At 40.5% G+C, this 24,737-nt stretch overlaps 1 protein-coding gene across 4 annotated transcripts in view; it reads left to right on the top strand.

The window, feature by feature from the left end:
• Window positions 1–24,737, top strand: part of RARB (retinoic acid receptor beta) — a 713,488-nt gene that overhangs the window by 584,358 nt on the left and 104,393 nt on the right. For all 4 annotated transcript variants that reach the window (XM_074268511.1, XM_074268510.1, XM_074268513.1 and 1 more), the window contains one exon: window positions 17,319–17,467. In XM_074268511.1, the coding sequence (XP_074124612.1) occupies window positions 17,319–17,467 (149 nt within the window). The remainder of the gene's footprint in view (window positions 1–17,318; window positions 17,468–24,737) is intronic.

The following is a 24,737-nucleotide window of genomic DNA, read 5'->3' as shown; positions in this document are numbered from 1 at the left end:
TACTGAAAGGGCTTGGGGGGAAGGCAGAATCTAACTTTATAAAATTTGTGATTACTATTGTTCGGTCATCTTAGGCCTGTCTCACTCTTTGTGGCCCCATTTTGGGTTTTTTAAAAGTAAAGATATTATAGTGGTTTGCCTTTTTCCTTTGCAACTCATTTTATAGATGAGTAAACTGAGACAAGCAGGGTTAAGCAATTTGCCCAGAATCACATAGCTAATGTCCAAGGCTGGATTTGAACTCATAAAGATGAGTCTCAGGAAAACTACATCCATTGTGTCACCTAATTGTCCTCTGATATACTATTAAAAAGAGCTTAAAAATAAAATAAAATGTAGCTCCTATTATTCCCTTTCTTATAAGATTAAAAAAATAATTTGGATTAAGATGACCTGGGTTCAAATTTCAGCCCTACAATTTACTTGCTTTGTGAATTTGCTGAAGTCACTGAGATTCTTTTAAATCTCAATTTCCTCATTTACAAAATAAAAGTGTTAGACTGACTGGTCTTGATGGTACCTCTATGGATCCATTTATATACAGAGAAAACGTACATAATTATTGCCATCACAGACATTGATAATATTCAATTATATTTGTAAAAGAAAGATTTCAAACTCACCTAAAACTATAAATAAAATAAAAATAAAAATATGGATGTAGCTCAAGTTTGCTTCAGTTCTCCTGACTGCCTTACTTTCAGACATTGCTATAGGAAAGTCTTAAGAGCCGCCATGTTTGAAAGAAGCATTTTATTTTATTAATTTTATAAATATTTAATTATATTAATTAACATTTTATTAATCATGATTTTTTTTTCTGTCTGCTAAAGTTATTCTTGGACCCTGTTCCTTTTTCACCCCCTCATCAGCTCACCCCTTGAAACAAAGCAAAACAAGCCGACACTGGATACAGTGACCTCAAAGTATAAGGCAGTGTATAATTTTGCTGGGAGGAAGGAAGGAGATGTGGCTTCTTGTCTGACTCTGGAGCTTTCATAAGGTTTCTTCTTTCCAATGACCCCGTTCATTTAGATGGGAATCACTTTTCCTTATTTTGGTTTTTCTCATGCATGAATTCCAACACCTTATTAGCTGTATGTTCAGTGGTCTGTCCCCTGATTTCTTTCCAGTGTAATCTCAGAATCAGTTACTTTCATTGAATGATTCCAGCATGATGTCTAGAATGATTGGATCTTTTCATTCCTCTAGCGGTGCCTCAGTGTACCCAGCCTCTCCAACTGTGACTATCCCTAGCACATGTCATCTTTACCACTTTGCATAGTATGAATTAAAACATCTTTTCAAGTGGTCATTTATAGTTTGCAGTCCTTTTGAAAACAGTTTATTTTGAAAACTCAGCGGGGAGTCGCATTTAGCATTATATATGTCATTTCCCGATGAGTCTTGGATATTAGATTGTTGGTTTTTTTTTTTTTTATCAGTGATCCTGGATGCAAATATTTTCCCTTTCCATTTTATTCCTATTGATTTTTATTAGTAAAAAAGCTTTTAAATTTTGTGTAATTGAAAATGTCTATTTCCCATAGCAGGCACTTAATAAGTGTTTATCGAGTGACTGATTGATTGTTCTCTACAGTGTTTGGTTAAGAATTCTCCTCCTGGCTATAGTTGTGAATTGTAGCTCTTTTCTCTTGTTCTCTCTTAATTTTTTATGATGTGACCTTTTATATTCAGGTTGCATATCATTTCGAGTTTATTACCATATATAGTATAGAACAGAAATGTCAAACACAGCACTCTGGAGTGTGCCCTGAACCGGATTAAAATGTGATCGGGAAATATTTAACAAAATTATAAAATACAATATAAAGTAGATAATGGTAATTTATGGCTTTTAAAGTCAATATGAAGTCCCAGAGATGCTTATGTGCCATTTAGTAGCCCCATTTCTCTTTGAGTTTGACACCACTGGTATAAAATGTTCATCTAACCCTGACTTCTACCAAAGTGCGTTTCAGTTTTCCCAGCAATTCTATTCAAAAAGGGTTCTTACTGTCTTCCAGTAATTTATGTTCTTGGGTTTCTCAAACACTGGGCTACTGTTTCCAGCAGTTGTTTTTATAGTGTTGGTTAGTTATCTAGTTTTCCCATTGATCTTTCCCTCTTCCCCCCTCTCTTTTTAGCTTGTTCCAAATAGTTTTGTTGACTCTGCTTTACAACATAATTTGAAGCGTCACAGGGCTAGGCTCCTTTTTTTCAATTTTTTTTTACTTAATTCTCTCAAGATTCTAGATCCTTTGTTCTTCCAAATGAATTGGTGATTTTCTATTTTTTTTGGCAGGGGAGGTTGTATAGATCCAGAAGTATTGGTAAATGTTTAACAATGGACTTTCTGAGTAGGAGCAAGAATGTACCCAGGACATACTTTTCAGTTTAGCCTACATTATTAGTAATTTTGCCATCACTCTCTTTAGACTGTAAATCAGCAAAACAATCAACCAATCCCTAGTTTATAATGTTTGCTAGATTTCCAAGGTGTAAATTCACACACTGAAAAATAATAATTGGATAGCCTTGTCACTAGTTATATAAAATATTTCCTTTGTAATTTGATTGATGTAGCATTAAATCCAAAAATTAATTTAGGTAGTATCATCATTTATATTATATTGGCATGAGTTAACCATGATTATATCTTCAATTAGAAGCATTCATTATCTTTATATAATATTTTGTAGTTGTTTTTACATAAATTTTATGAATGTCTTAGTTAACTTTCAGATATTTTGTGTATCTTGAGTCAATTTGACAGCAGCTAGATGGAACAGTGAATAAAACTTCAGGCTTGGACTTAGGTAGACCTGAATTCAGATTTTACCTCAAAAACTTACTAGTTGTGTGATCTTGGGCAAATCACTTACCTCTGCTTTAGTTTTCTCATCTATAAAATGAACTGGAGAAGGAAATATCAAATCACTCCAGTATCTTTGCCGAGAAAACCCCGAATGGAGTCATGAAGATGATAAAAACAGCCAAACAACAAAGTTATTTTGAATAGGGTTTTAGTTTTTTAAAAAAATATTATTGGTGGAGGGGAACTAGATCTATGATTTCTTTGTTTAGGGAACTCCTGAAGAAATTCTCTCTACCAATGCAAATTAGGCCTCTTGCTGCAATTTAGTAGTTTTAGAAAGTTGTCTTGAACACTGAGAGGCTGTGACTTGCCTTGGGTCATACAGCCAAAATGGGTCACAAATAGAATTTTGTGCAATTTCAAGGCAAACTCTTTATTCCTTAACTAATGCTGTCTCTCTTTTAGTTCTTATAGTAAAACAAATGCTAATTATTTTATGGATTTATTTTATATCTTGCTACTTTACTAAACAACTAATCATTTCTAGTTAATTGATAATTCTGGAGAGTATCCTAATAGGCAGGCCATGTTGTCATCCTCAAATAGAGGTGAATTTGACTCCTCTCTGCTCCATCCATATTTTAAATACTGTCCTCTCATCCTATCATTGCTAAAAACTATGTCAAATAATAATGGAGAGATTAGACATCATCGCCTTATCCTTTTTAGTGTTTTTCTTTTGCAAATTGTTATCTCTGAGAGTAAGCTTTCACTATTTTCAAGAAAGCCCTATTATACCTATTCCTTTTAGGGTTTTTATCATAAATGAGAACTGTATTTTGTCAGAGTAGTTTTAGTAATTTTGTTTGTTTTAGGAATTAATCATGATAATTGTTTCCCTAATGTCAAACCACATTTGCCTTTCTGGTGTGAAACTAGCTTTTTCACATGAGAGTAGGAGATCTAATCATCTCTATTCCCCTTCTTTACATGAGAGTAGGAGACCTAATCGTATCTATTCCCTTCCTCTCCACTTGAGCCACTTTTCTATTTCAGTGACATTTGTATGTAATAACCCTTTTTAAAAAGTGTCTTGAATTTCACCCTTACCTATCTCCCTTTACTCCTTTCTCTTTCTCAGATTCTCTAGAATCTATTCCCAACATTAATTCTTGACAAAGGCAATGGGAAATGGCCTATAATCTGTGAGTGACCAATCCTATTCTTTGCCTTTTCTCTCATCATTTGACTTGATGGTCTACCATCTTCCCTTTGAAGCTTTTGCTCCTTTCTGTACCATTCCCCCTGATCTCTCCCATCACTTCCTCTCCCTAATGAGATCTAATACCATGACACAGGATACCATCTTGGAAAAGCTGATCCCCTGAAATGATCAACCCTGGCAGAGGTACTGGCAAGACCCTGTTTCACCCCTCTTGTCTCTGGGATCACTTTACAGTGTGGCTAGTGGGCTATTTCTGCTGGGGAAGGTATGTCATCTTCTGCTGATTGCTGTGTTTTCCACCCCTAAAATGTTTTTCCTTATTCTCCCACCAGTTCCAGAAATTAAAAGCCATTATTTTGGCTGTTTCCAAAGATCCATACACTCTCCTTTCTCCTTACATAATGTCATTTTTGTTAAGGTGGCACAAATTTATCATTTTAAACATCCTCTTGCGTCGTTTTCTGGGTTTTCCTGGGTCTCTTGCCCCCACTCTCTTCACCCACTAAGAGTTTTTCCTATTATCTTTCACTTCTGATGATATTGATTTACTGAGGAAATAAGATTTCTAAAAAAAGAATTCATTTCTTCCAACTCAAGATCTTTCCCATTTTATCTTTTTTCCATAGATTCTTTAGTCTTTCAATTCTGTCTTTGCCTTCTCATTGGCAATGACAAAATGTGTGAATTTTTTGTTTTGTTTTGTTTTTGAGACAGTCAGGGTTAAATGACCTACACAGGGTCACATAACTAGTAAGTATCTGAGGCTAGATCCCCCTAACTCTAGGTCCTCTTTTTTATGCACCATGCTAGTCTAGCTGATACTTTAAGGGCTTTTTTAAATAGAAAATTAAACAGAAAATAAAAACATATCTCATTTTTGTCTTTTTTGCCATCTTAAAGTGTTTGACTTTTTTTTCCCAGATACACAGATTGCATGTCAGCCACCTTAACTTAAACTTCTTTTGAAGGAATGATAAATTCTTCTCTTTTGCCCAAACTTCATTTACTCTTTGATATTTAGTTTTATAGATTATACTATCTTGAGTCTTCAATATTACATATTGAAAATATTCTATTATTCAATTCTTTATAAACACATAGCACATCCTATGCTATTATGATTAATTCTTCTTTGAATGGGAAATATTTTGTTCTTGTCATCTCCAAAATGTGTTTGATTTTATAATCCTGAACTATAATCCTTAACTATATTGTTTCTGGTGGGGGGGACTAAATTTGGGGTTTCTTTCTTTCTATTTGGTTGATTATCCTGGTCTGAACTCTGCTATCTGCATCCCTATTCCTATGTGATTTCTTAAAATAAGGTATTTCTTTTTTGTAATGTTTGGATGGAGACTCTCTAATCCTTTGTAATCTCTTGCAGTCCTTCTTTCAATATTAGTAGATCTCATAAGTATGAATCTTGCAATTTTATACTTTGATTTTGTTAACTATTTTCTACCTCTACATTTTTGCTTCTTAATTCTACCATCTCCCTTCCCCCCTCCCAAAGGGATACTACTATTGGGAAGCTATCTCTGTCTTGAATTCCAAATTATCTACTTTCTTGTCAGTCAACTAGCATTTATTAAGCACCTACTATATGCCAAATACCAGGGATCTAAATGCTGTTCAAATCTTATTAGACTAAATGATTTTCTCATTACCAGCTCTAATTTCTGCCCTTATTTCTTTGATGTTTTCACTTTATTCTTTTATTATTATGCTGGTTCTTGGAGTTGTTCCAAGGTTGATTCAGGAGGTCTTGCAGAGATTCTTATGTCTTCCTTTGCCTCTGAGGATTGCTCTCAGTTTCCTTTGTTACAAAATGTTTAATCAGTAAGATCACCCCCCCCAAGTTATTTATTCCTCCTCATCCGCAGGTCCTCCTTGTCTTTATCTCATATTGATCACTTATCTTGCCCCAAATGGCAATTTTTTCTTTGAGTCTTTCCTTTCTCTATTTCCAGGGTTTTGGGGTTCCTCAACTGGTTTGTTGATTTTTCTCTGTATTTTATTTTATTGTGAGGCAGTCAAGGTTAAGTGATTTAATCACTTAACCAGGGTCATGCAAGTAGAAAGTGTCAAGTGTGTGAGGCTGGATTTGAACTTAGCTCCTCCTAGCTCCAAGCCTGCACCAGCTAGCTTCCATTTTTCTGTTTCTTTAGACCATTAGTCTCAGATGATATCTCAAGAGGGTGAGAATGACCTGTTAGAGCATTACTACAAGTTGATGTTCAGGAGCTCCCTGTTCACCTTCTTGCTTCCAGACTCTCCCTTCCTCTCTGAGGCTTCCTTCCTTCAGCCCCAAGGGGAGAAGTGTAGGGTTCACAAAGTCTTACTAAGCCACAAAGACACTGTGAGGTTTCCTGGACCTGAGTTCAAATCCCAACACTTACCAGCTGTGTAACCTACAGCAAGGCATTTAACTTTTATATACCTCATTTTCTCATCTGCAAAATAAGTATCATTACATCATTTACTTCCCAGAATTGTTGTAATGAGCAAATGATGTATTTGTAAAAGCACTTTGCAAACCTTATATTGCCATATAAATGATAGCATTTATTATTATTATTATTATTATTATTATTATTATTATTATTTATACCTCCTCTTTTTAGTATAGGGGGAGAAAAAGTATCCAATAATTTCATGACCTTGTATAATTTCAGCTGTTTTCAAAGACCCTTAGGTTCTCCTTTCCCCCAAATCATGATATTTTTGTTAAGGCAGGAATAATTTGTATCATTTTAAACTAACATTTTCTGTTTGATTTTGGAACAGAAGATAGAAATGTAAGGAAGGATCCTAGACATGTGCATTTGATTCATGTTTGTTATGTTCAGACTTTTATTAGTCAAGGGGAGAAGAGAAGTCTCCCTGTGTCTATGGCTCAGCTACCCCTGCTTTGCAGAAAAGCCTTATCGGTTCCAACAGAAGCGGCTGCAAGCAGGCCTAATCCTCTGGGGAGGGAGGAAATCCCACTCCCCAACTGGGAAAGTCCCATTCAATGGAGAATGCTGGAGAATGTTGTTCATCTGGGACCTCCCTATTCTTCTCCTTCCAAGTCTTGTTTCTTTGGAGGGCCAGTATGGGGGCCATTAGCAAGGGAGGAAGTCTAAGTTCAGAGGGTGGGGGGCCCAGATGCCCTGTCCTCCCACAGTGAGTTCCCAAAGCGGGGAGTCTGTGCGTGCAATGTTGGACCTGACAGATATCGCCCCTGACAGGCTGAAGTCACAAGCCCTTGGTCCAGAGCCAGGAGACTAGAGGCCTTAAAGGCCTCCCCCCATCCCCTTCTCCCTGGGCCTAAGCTGTTCTTTGGGGGGCATAGGGCAAGGGGAGGATGGAGCCGCTGGGGAGCGGCCTGTGTTTTATTTTTGATTCCCGTGCTTCCTTTATCGGGACTTTCCTGGTTTGCTGCCCTATCAGCTGGAAAGAAGACAGGCCTTTTTTTTTTTTTTCCTCTATGTCCCCCGAAGTCTTGGAGTCTTTCCTTGAAAACCCTCCAAGTCTCTTTCTGGCCCCTATTCTGAGGGCTACTACCTCTGCCTGAGTGCGTGTGTGTTTGTTTTTAACTCTGGCAACAAGCTTTGGAATCTCTCTGTCACCTCCCAAAGGGCAGGGCTGGAGGGGCTACAGAGGCCGGCCCTGACATCCTCGGGACTTGGGCCAGGCCTGCTCCTTTGGGCTGGAGCCTGAAATAAAGTGGGGGCAAGAACTGCCTCTCCCTCCGTGAATGAGTTGGGAACTACCCAAGATCCACGGAGATTCGGGGACTTTCCCAGCATCACTCACCTACTGGGTCCCAGAGATTTCAGTCGGAGTCATTCTGGCTTCAAGCCTGGCCTCTGTCCACTGTCCCAGGCCGCCTCCTGTGGACCAGGCAGTGGGGATGGACAGACGGGAAACTGAGGCATAGAACTGTCAGGATTTGAAGCAGTCTGCTCCAAGTTAATTCCCATAATCTCTCTGCTACATCATTACTGCTCGAAGGCCCCATGTTAAATGGAACATAATCCGGGTTGACTTTTCAATTTTGTCCTGCCATTGGACTTCGGTGACTGGAAGGGAGAATAAGGCTGATGACTGTGCAAACAACTCTGCCCCCCCCCCTTAAATCCAGTTCACCAGAAATATGTTTGGAAGAATTGAACGTATTTAACCTATATTGGATTACTCGCTGTCTAGAGCTGAGGCACAGGGTTAGGGGGGAAGAAAGGGAGAAAAATTTGGAACACAAGGTGAATGTTGAAAACTGTCTTTGTGTGTGTTTTGAAAATAAAAAGATATTATTAATTTTTTTAAAAATCCAATTCACCCACAAGTCGGAATAACGTGCCCTCCCCTCCCCCTGTGATGTCATTGCTCCTCCAAAAAAAAACAATCTAAAAGCCCAGGTTTCATAGCTCCAAATTTGAATCATTCCTTCAACTCTTAATTTTTTTTTTACTCCTTAAATTTGTGGCTGCTACTGATGAGAGCAGTTTTAAAGTGTTTTTATAGTATATATAAAAGGAATTAGGCACCTAAGAAAATATACATTCAGTGAACCTAATCTCATACAATTAGCATGCTGCAAATTGGAATGAATGACTGTATTTTATAGAGGAGGTCACCACTCTCTTAAAACTGGGCCACAGGATAGAGGGAACATTTATTCATTCACCAGGCATCTGAACCGAGCAGCTAGCTGCTCTTAGAGTGCAGGGGCTATGCTAGCGTGCTTTCTGAGTTGAGATCACCTCTCCAAAGGCTCCTTAGTACTGGAACCCAATTAGCTCCGTCTGCAAGCAGAGCCCCATTCCAGCAAGTGCTCGCTCAGAATCTTGCTGTCTTTGAAGTTTCCCGCTTCACATCATTCATAAGTAGTTAGATGGGTTGGGATATTAAAAGATTATGAGAGAGAATTTATCTAGGCTCTGAAATCAGCTGCCTTAGATATGGTATCTTTTAAAGGGAAATATATATACACAAACATATATATAATGCACATAATATACACATATATGCATGTACACACATATATACTTCTATATAATGTATATAATACACACATATGCATATGCAGCATGTATACTTGTATACAATGTATATAATACACACATACACATATGCACATATATATACTTGTATACAATGCACATAATACACAAATATGTATATATACATATATACAATGTATGTACTACACAATATGCATATGCACGTATATACTTGTATACAATGTATATAATACACACATATGCATATGCATGCATATATATTTGTATACAATGTATATAATACACAAATATGTATATATACATATATACAATGTATGTAGTACACAATATGCATATGCACGTATATATACTTGTATACAATGTATATAATACACAAATATGTATATACACCCATATATACTTGTATACAATGTACATAATACACACATATATACTTGTATACAATGTATATAATACACACATATGCATATGCACGTATATATACTAGTATACAAGGTACATAATACACACATATGCATATGCACGCATATATATTTGTATACAATGTATATAATACACAAATATGCATATGCATGTATATATACTTGTATACAGTGTATATAATACACACATACGCATATGCACATATATATACTTGTATACAATGTATATAATACACAAATATGTATATATACATATATACAATGTATGTACTACACAATATGCATATGCACATATATACTTGTATACAATGTACATAATACACACATATGCATATGCATGCATAATACACACATATGTATATATAAACTTAATACAATATTTTATATATATATTTGTATACATATATATATATATATATATACAGGTGTACATGTGAATATGTATATATATGTGTATATATATATCAATAAATGTATTAATCACCTGAAATAGAAAGTATGAGATAATTTTGGACTTGGTCCCTGAAGCAAACAAACAAAAAAACAAAGAACTCTATGCTTTATAAAAATGAAATGTGGCTATTGAACCTGCCATGGTCCCTTAGGAAAATACGACTCCACTTCCCACAGTAAAAGTCAGTCCCCAGGAATAATTTCTTTTTCTGGCCCATAGCCCAGGTCCACGGAGTTATGACATGGAGTGATTAGATGGTTTGAATATTTTCTTTTGGAGATTTAAGCTGCCTTGTAGAGTTAGACTATATCTTGAATAAAAATCAATGTTTGGAGAATTATGACCATGAATTAAAATAGAGTGGGTTACATAATATCTTAGAACTCAAATGATAATATGGAATGGACACAGTGACCTTTCTCACTGAGATAATGGATAAGAGGGCCAGGGAAGGCAAAAGGAAAAGAAACTCATGCTTTCTTCAGGAAAAAAATAATTAACCTTCATACTAAGTCCCTCTTTTCATAGGATTAAAGGCTAATTCCAATTCCCACTTCATTTCTAAATTCCTAGGTGCAGATAGCTAGCTATTTATACACGGATGTGGAACTAGGACAAGTCAAACATGGCTTTGCCCTAGAGTGCTTGTGTGGATGGGAAAGGGGGTCCTCCCTTCCCAAGGTGCTGACCATCTCAGCACTAATCCCCCTTCCTCCGCCTGCTCCTCAAGGTCCTATGGCTGCTTCCAAGGGTCCACTTTGACCCTCAAACCTAGATTTCCCTCATTCTCCACACAAGAAACAACTTGAGTTCTGGAACTTCTCTTTCTCCAAAGTGTTTTTGCTTTAGGTGACAAAAATGAGCTCTGGTTTCTGGCTCATCTAGGGAGGGAGAGCCGGTGTACGTGCACATGTGGACATGTCCACCCTGTAGGGAGTGGGAGAAGCCGCAGTGTGTGGGGGGGTGACGTCTCACAGAACCCTTTCATCCAAGGAAGGCCTCTCACCTCCTTGCCAGCTTCAGCCCACCTTCAGAGCCCCTTGTGGACTGGTGAGCATGGGGGCGGGGGGATGACTGAAGGAGTTCTGCCTGTGGCCAACAGCTCTCCCCAACCCTCTGAGCCTGCTTTGTCTCCCCCGGCGTCCAGGATCTGCACCTGTTGGCTGCGTGGACAGTGGCAGGAATTCTCATCACTTAGCGGTCCACTGGGCCCAGATCCCGGGTGACCGGGTCACATACACACATGAAGGCGGGTCACGGGCAGGTTATGAGTCAAGGCCGCCAAGGCTCCCCAAGAATGTTTTCCTTTTCTCCGTGTTCCCCTTCCTTCATTCTCCCGAGATCAGGATTGTCTGGCTGCCTAATCACAACAAAGCAAGTCATTAATTTTGGCAATAAAATGTCCCTCAGCAAAAAAAAAAAAAAAAAAAAAAAAAGTCGGACAGAGAGTTCATCTAATTTTGGAATTCGTTTCCTTGGGCTCCTTGGAGCTCGCTCACAAAAGAACGAGCCGAGAATGGACACAAGAGTCCTTTTCCTGAAGGCTGATTAAAAGCAGACCTCTCACATTCGGACCAGTCAAAATGAAGCGATCTGCAGGATCAGCTCGGGTTTTCAAACGTTTGGAGGCGTATAAATAACTTCTCCTGGTGAAATGTGCACACACACACACACACACACACACACACACACACACACACACTTGCTGCAGAAAATCTGGTTCTAATTACTTGTACTTTGGGTGAACTTTTGTGTTTCCTTTGACTGTCTAATGTATGTGAGCTGTGTGTGTCTTGCACTGGGGCAGTGATTCACAGGGACACACACACACACACACACACACACACACACACACACACACACAATCCAGACCGGCTCATTTTGGTGCCAACAAAAATGGAGGCCAACAGAATGTTTTGACCAAATGACACTTTGCTATTCACCCTAATTAGCTGAAATTGCTCCTTCCCTCCAAGGACCCTGAGTTCCAAGCTCCAGATTCCCCTGGGGCTAGGCAGGAAATGCTTTTGACTTTACAACTGTTTTTTGTTTTTTTTCCCTGTCTTTCCTTTTCTTTTTTTCTCTTTTTCCTCTTTTTTCTTCCTTCCTTCCATTCTTTTTTTCCTTTTCTTTCATTCTGTCTGTCTTTTTCTCTTTCTCTCTGTTTTTTTTTCTTTCTCATTCCCTCTTTCTTTCTTTAAGACTCAGCTGTCCAGAGAGTAGGTTAATATAGTTTTACTAATCTTTGGATCCTAGTGAAATGAAAGGGATTTCATAATGCCTCCTGGCCTGCCCACTTCTTAGTCAATGACAATATAAAATACCCAACTTTGTCAACAAGGGTGAGCCCCCCCATAAATTAAGGCTCACGGAGGATAACCGTGCTCTCTTAAAAATATTATCTGCTGCTTTATCTAACCTTTAGAAAAATGCCAAACATGTTGGGAATTGTGGAGTGTGATTGTGGCTGCCTCCCCGTCCGGAAGGCTCCGTGGCCCTCAGGTGTGCTGGCAGGGGGAGGAGCCCAGCAGTTTTCTGGAGTAACTTGGCTTTCTTAAGTGTTACCTTCCCAAGACAATGAAATTTGAGAATGAGAAACAGTTTGGTTTTCTCCGAGAAATTCTGCTCTGGGATGTTTTTCCTTTGCTCAGATGCCCAACTAAGCCAGAGTCCTGCCCCTCTGGGTCACCAGGCCGGGCTACTTTTGTGCTCTGCTTGACAAACAACCTTCAGGGTGACGGAGGCCTTGTACCTACAGGAATCCCAGATCTACTTTTCATTCCCCCAGAAGGTCACACTTGGGGAGTAGATTTCCCCAGAGAACTGGGCCAATGTGTGACTTTGAGCTCTCTCCTTAACATCAGTGGGATCCATTTAGAGGCTCCGGCCAAATAGGGGGCTCCTTCGATGGCTCCTGCCATCACTAGAAGTGGGTGCAAAAAGTCTGATCCTATCTGAACAGTTTCCCCTGGCCCCAGTGGATCTCGACAAAGCCCCACAGATGGTTAGCAGTTCCACAGGCCCCGCTTGGTTGCTTACTCCCAACTCCTTCTTTGGAAAGGAACTGTCACGTAAATAAAGGGAGGAAAAATGCATACATAGGAGCAACTGCCGATCAGAAATTATTCCTCCAAGACTGCTTTCCAAAAACCGAAATCACATCAGCATGGCCGGAGCACGGTTGTTTTATTGAATGACACAGCCCTCTTTCCCCCACGGGAAGTCTAAAAACCACTTTCTGGCCTGACGGAGATCGCTGAATGAGCTAATACAGAACACATTGTCTGCTGAGACTGCAGACTTTTCTAGCTCAAATTTTATCATTCCAGAGACGGATCGTACCAGCGTGAAATAAGGAGCAAGATGTTTGAGACCTCTCAAGGGCATTTGATGAAGCTCCCTTTAATTTAAAGGGACTAATAGATTATTGATGTAAGCTGGACCTCAGTAAAGCAGATCAATACCACAGCCCTCGGAATCTCTCTCAAATACCCAAAATGACTAGTGAAAGAGGCTGGTGATTGGCTGATACTTTCAGTTTTTACTTCTCGGCTGGTTTCTCCTGAGGGCCGGGTATTAATAAACTTTATACCTCTTCCTTCCCCCCAAGTCTATTTTTGCTAGATTACTATATTGTAAGTGGAAAGGATATATGAGGTCAAGTTGCCAGATCCACAATTTTATAATAGATTTTGGCACATAGTAGGTGCTTAATAATAAATATTTCTAGAGTGACTGATTAACAAAGGGGACTTGGGAAATCCATCTGGTTTTACTCCTGAATTTTTCCCATGGTGTTCTCAAAGGGGATCCTGAGAGCCCATGAGATCTCAAATATTGCAAAACACCACATACTTGAATGCTCTGAATGGGAACCAATGGGCCAATAGAGTAATTTTCAAATATTTAATCTCTTACTGACCCCAGGCAGATTTTTCTTAGGGCTGTGGGACCGTAAAAAGAAAACAATGTATTTTCTTCACTTACTGGTGTGGACAGGTATATTTTGTGGCTGCCGTCCATAGATTAAAGCTCCAGTGGGCAGCCATAATAAAAGCCAAGAAATTGGAAGAACATATGTAGGGCTGAATCTGTAACCAAAAGAGACAGACCTATCTCTGACACTTAATAATGACCAAGCCACCTACTATCTCTGAGTTTCCTCTGTTGAAAGCGAAGGTAATAATGAGTAGTATCTGCTTCCTAGTGTTGTTGTAAAGACCAAATGAGACAAGTGGGTTGTGTTCTAAAAACTTTTATTGTTATTAAGTCACTTAAAAATCTTGAATAGGACTTTCCTTTCACCTTACCTTCTTTTCTTCCTCTCTGTAGCTATTTCTTTCTTTCTTTTCTTCCATCAAAATTAATTTCATCATCAGAAAAAAAATTGTAGTTTGATTTTAAGTAAGAGGAGGAAGGAGCTTTCCTGACAAACCACGCCATCAAATTTCGGCATCACATTTATCGTAATATTTCTAAGCAAATACATGGGGAAAAAAGATCGTATACAGTCGCAATAAGGCTTGCAAAGCATTTTACACATGACATACCATTTGCCCTTCGCAACAATCCTGGGAGTTAGATGCCATGTTTATAAGATCCTGTCCAGTTTATTTTGTGTGCATCTTATTTGTACACAGCGGTTCAGTTCCTGCCTTAGATTTGGAGTGCCATGAGGGCAAGGAACTTTTTTGCCTTTCTTTGCATCCCCAGCATTTGGCATTGTGGCTGGCATTTAGGAGAAGCTTAATGGTTGTTGACTTGATTTCTTATTAGTTTACTTACTTCTATCTAGTAAGGTGCTCACATGTTTGATGAACGAATAAACGACTGACTATTCAGGAGGGATTTCTGTCCTAATAATGGATGAAGTGGATGAAGTTCATTTATCCAGCAGAGCTTTTATAATTACTTTACACCAGATCGTAACATTTACTAAATATTGACACTTAGTTGTTCAGTGGATGAGAGATCTGATGGGGAAGAAGACTCAAAAGTGAAATCCAGCCTCTTAATTTTACAGGTTAGGGATTTGAAGCCTAGAAAGCTTAACTTACTTGCTCAGGCTCACACAGGATTTCACCCCAAATTTAACCGTCTTCCCCCCTGGATTTGCCATTGGAATAGATTGAACTGTGAAAATGAGTAACGGCAGCATCCGTCGTAAAAATGGCATTTTTTCTGAGCAGAGAAAGACAATGAAATATTTCTTCTTCTGAGTCTATTACGTTTTCAAGTGAGCAAATGGGCAGATTAGAAGAGTTACCCAGCATCTAATTTTATCACCTACCTAGCCCACCATCAAGCAGAGGCAGCGGGTACGAAGAAGAGGAAAAGGGGAAATGGAGGATCAAGTTGGCTCTTTGGGAAAGGAGCAGAGTAGCGGGAATTTTTCTGTAGAAAGCCTCTCCTCCAATGCTGATTATTTGTGATTTATAATCCCAGAGAGCTTCCTACACTCCAGGGTGGCTGGGTCACCCAAATGCCATCTCAAAGGCAGGATTTGAACTCGGATTTTAGTGGACCTCCATATTGCATCAGCTTGCATCTTTGTCAGAGAAACAGAGAATCTTTGGTAGATCCTCCTAAAACATAACGACATAACTAGAGACTTATAAAGCAGGGACAAGCACCATAGAGTTAGGGGTAGGGCTTTCCAGGAGGGGAAGCGTATCCCAGGACATTGCTTCTGGCTGACTGGCTGCTATCAGGGCTACTCCAGGCTGAGGTCAGTGCCTCTGCTTTGAAGGGTCCTGGCAGGGGGTGCAGATGGGGCCGTAGAGCAGAGAAAAGTGGGAGTGAGGGGCCTACTCTCTTGGGGTGCTCTAGGAGCTGCCCAATTTCCCCTTTCTGGGCTAAAGCTTCTGTGGAATAGACCCACCTTTTGTACCCACACCAAAGAAATAATAGGTCAGTTAAAGAAGGATAAAAGCCCCCCCAAAATCTGCTTTCCAAAGTGTGTTCATGGAGCACACTTGTAGACTGAAAGTCTTCAGAAATGCAAACACAGGCTCCTCACTGAGAAATATGGCGTAATTTGGTACAGTGGATGGAGTCAGGAGGGCCTGGATTCAAATCCCCCCTCTGACACTGAGGAGTCTGTGACTTTCCCTTCCTCTACCTCAGTTTCCCCATTTGTAAGACAAAAATAATAATAGTTTCTGCCCAGAAGGGCTCTTGTGAGCGTCTAGTGAGAAGAGTGATGTCTTTGGAACCTAAACTGATAAAATGTCAGCTCTAAATATCGAGGCTTTATAAATGATAATCCTTGACTTTTGTTTGGTTGGGACGTCCAAGTTTTACAGCTTTCGCTTTCTCGTTAGGCTTACATTTTCACATCTAACCCACTTCAGTATGAGAAGGCCAACTAGAAGTCAAGAGACCTGGGCCTGATTCCCAGTCTTTCTGTGATCTTGTGAGAAATACTCAACTTCTCAGCGCTGCATTTTCAGCATCTGTAAAATGGGCATAAAGAATATTCTTTATCTAATAGGAATGGAGCTAGGATTCCAGCTCTAATATTAATCCTCCATTTTTCTATCCCTCACAGGATGGATACGAGTGAAATGTTTTGCAGATCTTAAAATGCTACACATGTGAATAAAGGAAGGGATTGGGATTGTACTATCAGGAGAATTCCCAGCGTGGGAACTCCTTCCCTCGGCACAGGCCATAACCCATCTGTGACTTATATCGAGTCACTTGTGGCACTTTATTAGAGAACAAACTCAAATTATTCTGCATTTAAACTCAATTTTAACAATATTTTAGTTAAAATTAATATTAAACTCTAATGATTGCTATAAACTCAATCCCCCTTTTAGAGATGAAGAAATGGAGACTCTTATAAGTTAGACTTTGAGTGACTGACAAAACAATAATGGTACCAGAGTCATGAAACCCACCTCCGTTGTTAGGCCGAGAGTCAGGCTGTATGTATTGTGAGACGTGGCCACAGGGACAGCTTTTTTTTTCCTTTTTTTTTTTCTTTTGCTTGATTGTTCTTTGTTATCACAAGGGAAAATAGCTTCTTTCTTTCTTTCTTTCTTTTTTTTTCAGGTGAGGAAAAGTAAATGTTAATCAAAAATAATTTACAAATCTTTAAGGGAAGAAGGATGATGTATCTGACAGTGATATAAAAATGAAAGATGCTGATCAAACTTCAAAGAGAAGCAGATGTTCACAGGGGTTAGTGACTGAGGTCACCCGATGGGTATAAGATTGAACGCAGGTGCTTCAAAAGGGGCCTAGTAGAGACCTTGAACTCCACTGTCCATCACTCCCTCCTTCTGGCCCCAGCTTGTCAGAATTGGGGATGAGATCAGAGGCAGTGAAGCGTTGAAGTCTTGATGAAATGAACTAAAATATGTCTTTTTAATTTTTTTTTTTGCAGCCATCGAAACACAAAGCACCAGTTCCGAGGAGCTCGTCCCCAGCCCTCCTTCTCCACTCCCTCCTCCTCGTGTTTACAAGCCCTGCTTCGTATGCCAGGATAAGTCATCTGGCTACCACTATGGGGTCAGCGCTTGTGAGGGATGTAAGGTGAGTACCCCTCGACTCAGGTGTGCTTCTACCCCCCAACTTTGGGGAAGCTCCATCTCCTAAAATGGGGAACTTCTTCATTCTAGCCTGGCCTGATGTGGGCATTTTGTGCATCTTGCTCAATAGTGGAAGAGTTTTGATTTTCCCTTGGAAATCATTGATTAGAAAAAAAAAATCCCAGCATCACCTTCAGTGGTCCTTTTGTTTTGTTCTATCTGGCCACTGGACCCAGAGGGCTCTAGCGGGAAAGCCCAGCCTTCCCTTAATCCAGCTCATTTGCAAATCCTGGCATCCCCTCCCTGATGTCATGGTGCTCTTCAAGAAGGAAGGACTTTTTTTTTTATTATTATATTGCAAAAAAAGGGAAAAGATTAAGAATGCTAAGAATTGGAGGCAATCTCAGAGGACTTCATGGATGAAATGGGCCCCTGAGTTGAATCCTGAAAGCAGAAAATGGTATTTTTAGAGGGAGGAGTACATTTTTTTTTTGTATTCATTTTTCCAAATTACCCCTCTCCCTCTATTCCCTCCCCCCGATGACAGGCAATACCATACATTTTACATGTGTTACAATATAGTCTAAGTACAATACATGTGTGTGAATATCATTTTCTTGTTGCACAATAAACATTAGAATCCGAAGGTACATGCAACCTGGGCAGACAGATATTAGTGCTAACAATTTACATTCCCCTCCCAGTGTTTCTTCTCTGGGTGTAGCTACCTCTGTCCATCATTGATCAACTGGAAGTGAGTTGGATCTTTATGTTGAAGATTTCCACTTCCATCAGAATACATCCTCATACAGTATTGTTGTTGAAGTGTATAATGATCTTCTGGTTCTGCTCATTTCACTCAGCATCAGTTGATGTAAGTCTCTCCAGGCCTCTCTGTATTCCTCCTGCTGGTCATTTCTTACCGAGCAATAATATTCCATAACCTTCATATACCACAATTTACCCAACCATTCTCCAACTGATGGACATCCATTCATCTTCCAGTTTCTAGCTACAACAAAAAGAGCTGCCACAAACATTTTGGCACATATATGTCTCTTTCCGCTCTTTAGTATTTCTTTGGGATATAATCCCAGTAGTAGCGCTGCTGGGTCAAAGGGTATGCACAGTTTGATAACTTTTTGGGCATAATTCCAGATTGCTCTCCAGAATGGCTGGATTCTTTCGCAACTCCACCAGCAATGTATTAGTGTCCCAGTTTCCCCACATCCCCTCCAACACTTATCATTATTTGTTCCTGTCATCTTAGCCAATCTGACAGGTGTGTAGTGGTATCTCAGAGTGGTCTTAATTTGCATTTCTCTGATCAGTAGTGATTTGGAACACTCTTTCATGTGAGTGGATATAGTTTCAATTTCTCCCTCTGAGAATTGTCTGTTCATATCCTTTGACCATTTATCAATTGGAGAATGGTTCGGTTTCTTATAAATTATGGTCAGTTCTCTATATATTTTGGAAATGAGACCTTTGTCAGAACCTTTGTTTTTAAAAATATTTTCCCAATTTGTTACTTTCCTTCTAATCTTGTTTGCATTAGTATTATTTGTACAGAAACTTTTTAGTTTGATGTAATCAAAATCTTCTATTTTGTGATCAATAATGATCTCTAGTTCTCCTCTGGTCATAAATTCCTTCCTCCTCCACAAGTCTGAGAGGTAGATTATCCTCTGTTCCTCTAATCTATTTATTATGAGGGAGGAGTACATTGCAGAAATAAATGCACAGGAGGTAGAAGATCCCATTCAGGGAATGCTGGTTATTCATTTTGCCCGAATAGAAGGTGTATGATGAGAATTCATAAAAATGAAGCTGGGAAAGAGATAGGGGCCAGCTCAGACTGTTGGAGGCAATAGTTAAAATGTGATTATGTTTGCAAACAGTTGAGGAGATTGTGGTAAATATGAATGTGGTGGCTTTTCAGAATGATGCATTTGCATTTAGGGTGACTTTGAGTAACTGATGGTTGGGTTTGGGGCCTAGAGGGATTTGCCACTGGATGTGGAACATGAGTCTATAGAGTCTGGGTTTGGGGTGCTGAACAAGAAGGAAAAATAAGAGAGAGAGAATCAAAAACATGATGATGTTTGCAAGAGGCCTAGCCAAGCTGTTGCAATCTGGTGGAGGAATCAGTAAATCTGGGATCAGAGGCCCGGCTCGGAACTTTGGCTCTGTCACTTTTTACCCACCTGTGTGACTTCAGGCAAGATCCTTCATTACTCCTGATTTAATCTTCCTTACCTCTAAAAATGAGGGTGCAACTGGGTAAACCAGAGATCTTCCCTTCTCTTCCCCAATCACCCGCCACATCTCATCAGTTTTTCTGTCGCTCGCCATTCTCATTGAGCCACCATTTTTGACTAGGGTTCCACTGTGTCTTTCCTGGACTAATTGCAGCAGCTTCCTCAGTGCACTCCTGACTTCCATTTTCTCCCTCTTCAGTTATTGCCAAAATAATCTTCCTGAAGCACAGGTCTGCTCTATTAGTCTCCTCATTTAGGAAATGGCTGAAGCTCCCCGTTGCTTTAGGATCAAATCTGGCTCGGGGTTCAGTCTCCAAGCTTATTTCTTCTCCTTTACATAGGCTACATTCCTAGCAAACAACCTATTTGTTATTTATCCTCCAGTCTTGGGTTTCTAACTTCTGCCTCTATGACTTCGCACTGGCTGTCCCCCAGGATGGACCCCGTCTCTTAGAGTCCCTGCCTTTCATCAAGGCTCAGCCTGGGGGGCTGTCTCCTGCAGGAAGCCTGGCGAGTGCCCCCTCCTCAGGTCGTATCTCCTCAGCAGAGCATTAACCTCTTGAATATCTGCCCCATTGTCTAGCACTGAATACGTCATTTATAAATAGTATTTGACTTCAAAATACAAGTCTATAACTCTCACCAGATCATTTAAAACTAATTGCTTAAAATCAATGACCAATCATGCTGGATTTTTATTGTTTTACTTATTTATTTTACGAGGGTGGGATTGTGAGGGTGAAAATAAGGCACCAGATGTGTGGTTGTCCCCTTTTTTGGCGATCACCGGGCCAAGTCCCAAGGTTGTTCCAAAAGCCGGACAAGCTGAGCTTTGGCCCCCCTGCGTAATAGCGTGGTCTGTCTACGGATGCTTTACCCTGATGGACTTCTGGGGAAAATGCCTTCCCTTCGCCTGCTTGGATTGTTTGGGGACAATCACAGGACAACTGAGCTTGGTTGGCTTCCGAGTTCATTTCTGGTAGACAGGAAAAAGAAATGAATTGATTGCACATAAGACTATTGTTTTATTATCAGTAACCCCCGGGTGAACTGGTTTATTTTGGTCTGAATGGAGATATTCTAGGAAGGTTTAGACTAACTTCCAGTTTGCTTTGCTGAATGGTTGCTATAGCAGTGGAGGATGAGCGGTTTTTATTTTTTTTTATTAAAGCTTTTTATTTTTCAAAACATATATGTGGACAATTCTTCAACATCAGCCCCTGCAAAACCCTACGTTCCAATTTCCCCCGTTCCTCCACACCATCTCCTGGATGGCAAGTAATCCAAAAACATGTTAAACATGGTAGAAATATATGTTAAGTCCAATATATGCATACATATTTATACAATTATCATGTTGCACAAGAGAAAAAGAGAAGCAAAACAAAACACAATCAAACAACAATAGAAAGGTGAAAATGCTACCTTGTGTTCCACACTCAGTTCCCACAGTCCTCTCTCCGGGTGCGGATGGCTCTCTTCATCACTGCACAAGTGGAATTGGTCTGAATCATCTCATTGTTGAAGAGAGCGATGTCTATCCGAATTGATCATTGCATAATCTTGCTATTGCTGTGTACAAAGATCTCCTGATCCTGCTCGTTTCACTCAGCATCAGTTCCTGTAAGTCTCTCCAGGCCTTTCTGAAATCATCCTGCTGGTCATTTCTTACAGAACAATAATATTCCATAATATTCATATCCCACAATGTATTCAGCCATTCTCCAATTGATGGACATCCATTTGTTTTCCAGTATCTATACAAAGAGAGCTGCCACAAATATTCTTGCACATACAGGTCCCTTTCCCTCCTTTAAGATCTTTTTGGGATATATGCCCTGTGGTAATACTGCTGGATCAAAGGGTATGCACAGTCTGATAACTTTTTGAGCACAGTTCCAAACTGCTTTCCAGAATGGTTGGATACGTTCACAGTTCCACCAGCAATGCATCAGTGCACCAGTTTTCCCATAGCCCCTCCAACATTCAGAGGACGAGCAGCTTTTAGGGTTGATTGGAAGCTCAAGTTCAGAGGTAGAAATTCTTCACTTAGGGAAAGGTGGAATCTTACAGAAGCTTTATTAACTTACTTCCTTTGTATGTGTTGGGGAGAAAGGAAGGGAAGGAAAGAGGAAAAAAAAGAGAAAGAAGTGAGATAATTTACTTCCTTTGTGTGTTAGGCAAAGGGAGAGAGGGAAAGGGAAAGTGAGTGAGGGGGGTGGAGGGAGAGGAAAAAAGGAGAGAAAGAAGTAAGAGAGAGGAAAAGAAGAGGAACAAGAGAAAAGAGAAAGAAAAGAGAGAAGGAGAAAAGGGAAAGAGGAAGAGGATGAAGGAAAGGAAAAGAAAGGAAAGAGGAGGAGAGAGAAAGATGGGGTGAATGGGGGAATGAACTAGAGAAGGAAGATGGAGGAGACTCAGCTCAGTCTGGCCCCTCTCCAGACTGTGCTACAGTGGGAAGGAACTGTTGGATAGTGGATTTGTCCAAGGACCTGAGCTGAAGTCCCCGTTCTGTCACTTTGCTTCTCTGGGTCTGGTCAGCAGAGACATCCTTTAAGACCTCTCATTGGAACCATGCTCCATACTTTCCGCTCATAGTCCCCTGTTTCCTCACCTGTGGTACTGATTTCTTACTCCTTTGGATATGAGGCAAATATGGCAGTAACATGAAAACTTCATCCCAAGCTCTGTAGACACTGCTCTCATGGTTTTCCTGATGTTTTTTGTTTTTTAAGGTGGTCATTTGCTCCCTCTGCCTCTCTATTGGATCCTCTCTTATTGCAGAAAAACATCCCAGTGTTCAGGTCTAATAGCAGTACCCCCCAGCCTTATGCTGTGAGAGAGGAGATATGTTTCATGGTTTCTTTTCCAAGACCTTTCTTAGTTTGTCAGAATTCAACTCATTCGGAGTTGTATTCCACATCCTTTTATTGAATTGTTCTAATTATTCTGGCTATTTGTCTCTTGTTTTTTTGTTTGGTATATTTTTGGTTAGCAGAATTCTCTCTAAACCCAGGTAGACCAACAGAGTGGCTGTCTAATTTCCATAGCACGTATGGGCCACAGAACAAGCATCTTCACTACGTCGTCCCCCCCTTCCCCCAGGTATTTGAAACTTTTAACCTACAGGAAGCGTGTAAAGGCTAACTGAAGGAAGGGAGGAAAACTGATCGATGAGGAAACAAACTCCTATTAGAAGAATCTCAAAGAGAAAAAGAGCCTTACATCACTGCAATATTTAAATTTCATTTTGCTGGTGAATTTTGCTGAGAAATCCCTAGCTCCTTGAGGGCAGGTCCTGGTTTGGTTTTGTGGATTAGGCCCCAGAGTCACTCGGGACTCAAACTTATGTGAAATTTTAGACAGAGAAGTGCTGCAGCATGAATAAGAGATCATCTGGTCAGTGTGGTTTTGAGGTGGCGGAGGGGCAGGGACCACTAAAAAAGCTTGCATTCTCTGGAGGGTTGAGTGTAGGTGAGAGCAGTAGGGATACAACATCGGTGGCAAAGGAGGGACCTGTGTGGTCTTGAAAAGTTGGAAGCTTGCATTTCAGTCAGGGATGAAGTATTTACCGCCTGAACTGGGGGGGAAAAAAGTTTCTAGAGGGTGGAAATGGAGGAAGAATATATTTATAACAGGCCTGGAGCATAGCCTTGAATAATGTATGGAAGCTGAAGAAAGCCTCTTGGGTTTTGTGAACTCTGGCTCAAGTCCCATGGACAGTCCTCCTAATCCATTACCCAAATATTGTTCCCGGAGTATTAATTGATCTCTGGTTGGCCTCCTGTTGGCCCCTCCATGGTCTCCCCTTTGGTAATGATTAAGGGAGACCCACACAAACAGGGTTACGAGGCAGAGCACCGGGGAGGCCCCTGAAAGGAGCTGGGTCCTTTCCCCTCCCTCCCAGCAAGGCCTTCACTTCCTAGTGTCTCAGTCTTCCATCTGTCTAAATCTCTGTCTAAAATTTTTCTTCTCTGTGGCAAGGGGAGAGTCCCAGCTGCTTATGGTTTTGCTCTGGCCAGATAGGACACAGAGAAGAGTCTACCCCTGACTAGCCGGAACCTGGGAACGCGGCACTTGCTTCCCCAGGCCTTGGTTTCCCCCTCTGTAAAACAAGATCACTGGATGCGAGTGTCTCTAAGGTACCTTTCAGCTATGAGCACCCATCATTTTCCTTTTTTTTTTTCCCCAAACTCCCCACTTTCTTTGTGTAGAATAGTGGTTTATAACTCAGGTAGAAGGCTCCTTAGGAAGCCAGCGCCTCATATTGCAGGCGAGGAAGCAAAGATTAGGAGGTTTTGTGTTTTTTCCAACATCACACCAGGGTATGAGGCAAATCTGGGATTTGAACCTTTGAACCCGAGGCTCCGTTTACATTGGTCCAGGGTAGTTTCTGTAAGATGTGTCACAAGTCCAGCATCAGAAAAGGGCTGAGGCTTTTGCACTCAAGTCCTCCACTGCCCGCCATGGCTTGGGGTCCACAGAGATGAGCCAATTTCCACCTGTTCCTCATCCTCTGGGGCCAAGAGAACGTGCCCCTTCCTCCTTCACACCAAGTCCCTTCTGAGGGAACATCCCGGGCTCCTTCAGTTGCCCCTTTGCCATTCTGATCATTCCCGAGAGCTCTCCGGACCGCCAGTCGGGTCATGAAGCTGGAACTGGACCAGACCTGACGGAGATCCAGCGCGCTCACGTGTCACGTGCTGTGTCACCCACACCATAACCTCTGGTTCTAAACTCAGCGTTCTTTCCCTGATAACGCATGTGGTGTAATTAATGTGTATCCATTTAGTAAGAAGGTAATGGAAATTCATTTTGAAGACTTTTTTTGACCTTTTAAACATATCCAACTTTCTTCTCCCCAGAATAGGGGATCATTTAATCACTCTTTCCTCGGCCTTTATTTGCCTTCGCCCACCAGCACGGGAGGCGCACGGCCCCTCCTGGAGCTTTTCTGGAAGGCAGCAGAGCATTTAGCTCGAGACATGTGTGCAGTCGTGAAGATAAATGTTTGCA

Source organism: Sminthopsis crassicaudata, chromosome 5, assembly GCF_048593235.1.
Source record: "Sminthopsis crassicaudata isolate SCR6 chromosome 5, ASM4859323v1, whole genome shotgun sequence".
NCBI lineage: Eukaryota > Metazoa > Chordata > Mammalia > Dasyuromorphia > Dasyuridae > Sminthopsis > Sminthopsis crassicaudata.
The sequence above is the reverse complement of the archived record's forward strand: the minus strand, read 5'-3'. Positions and strand labels throughout refer to the sequence as shown.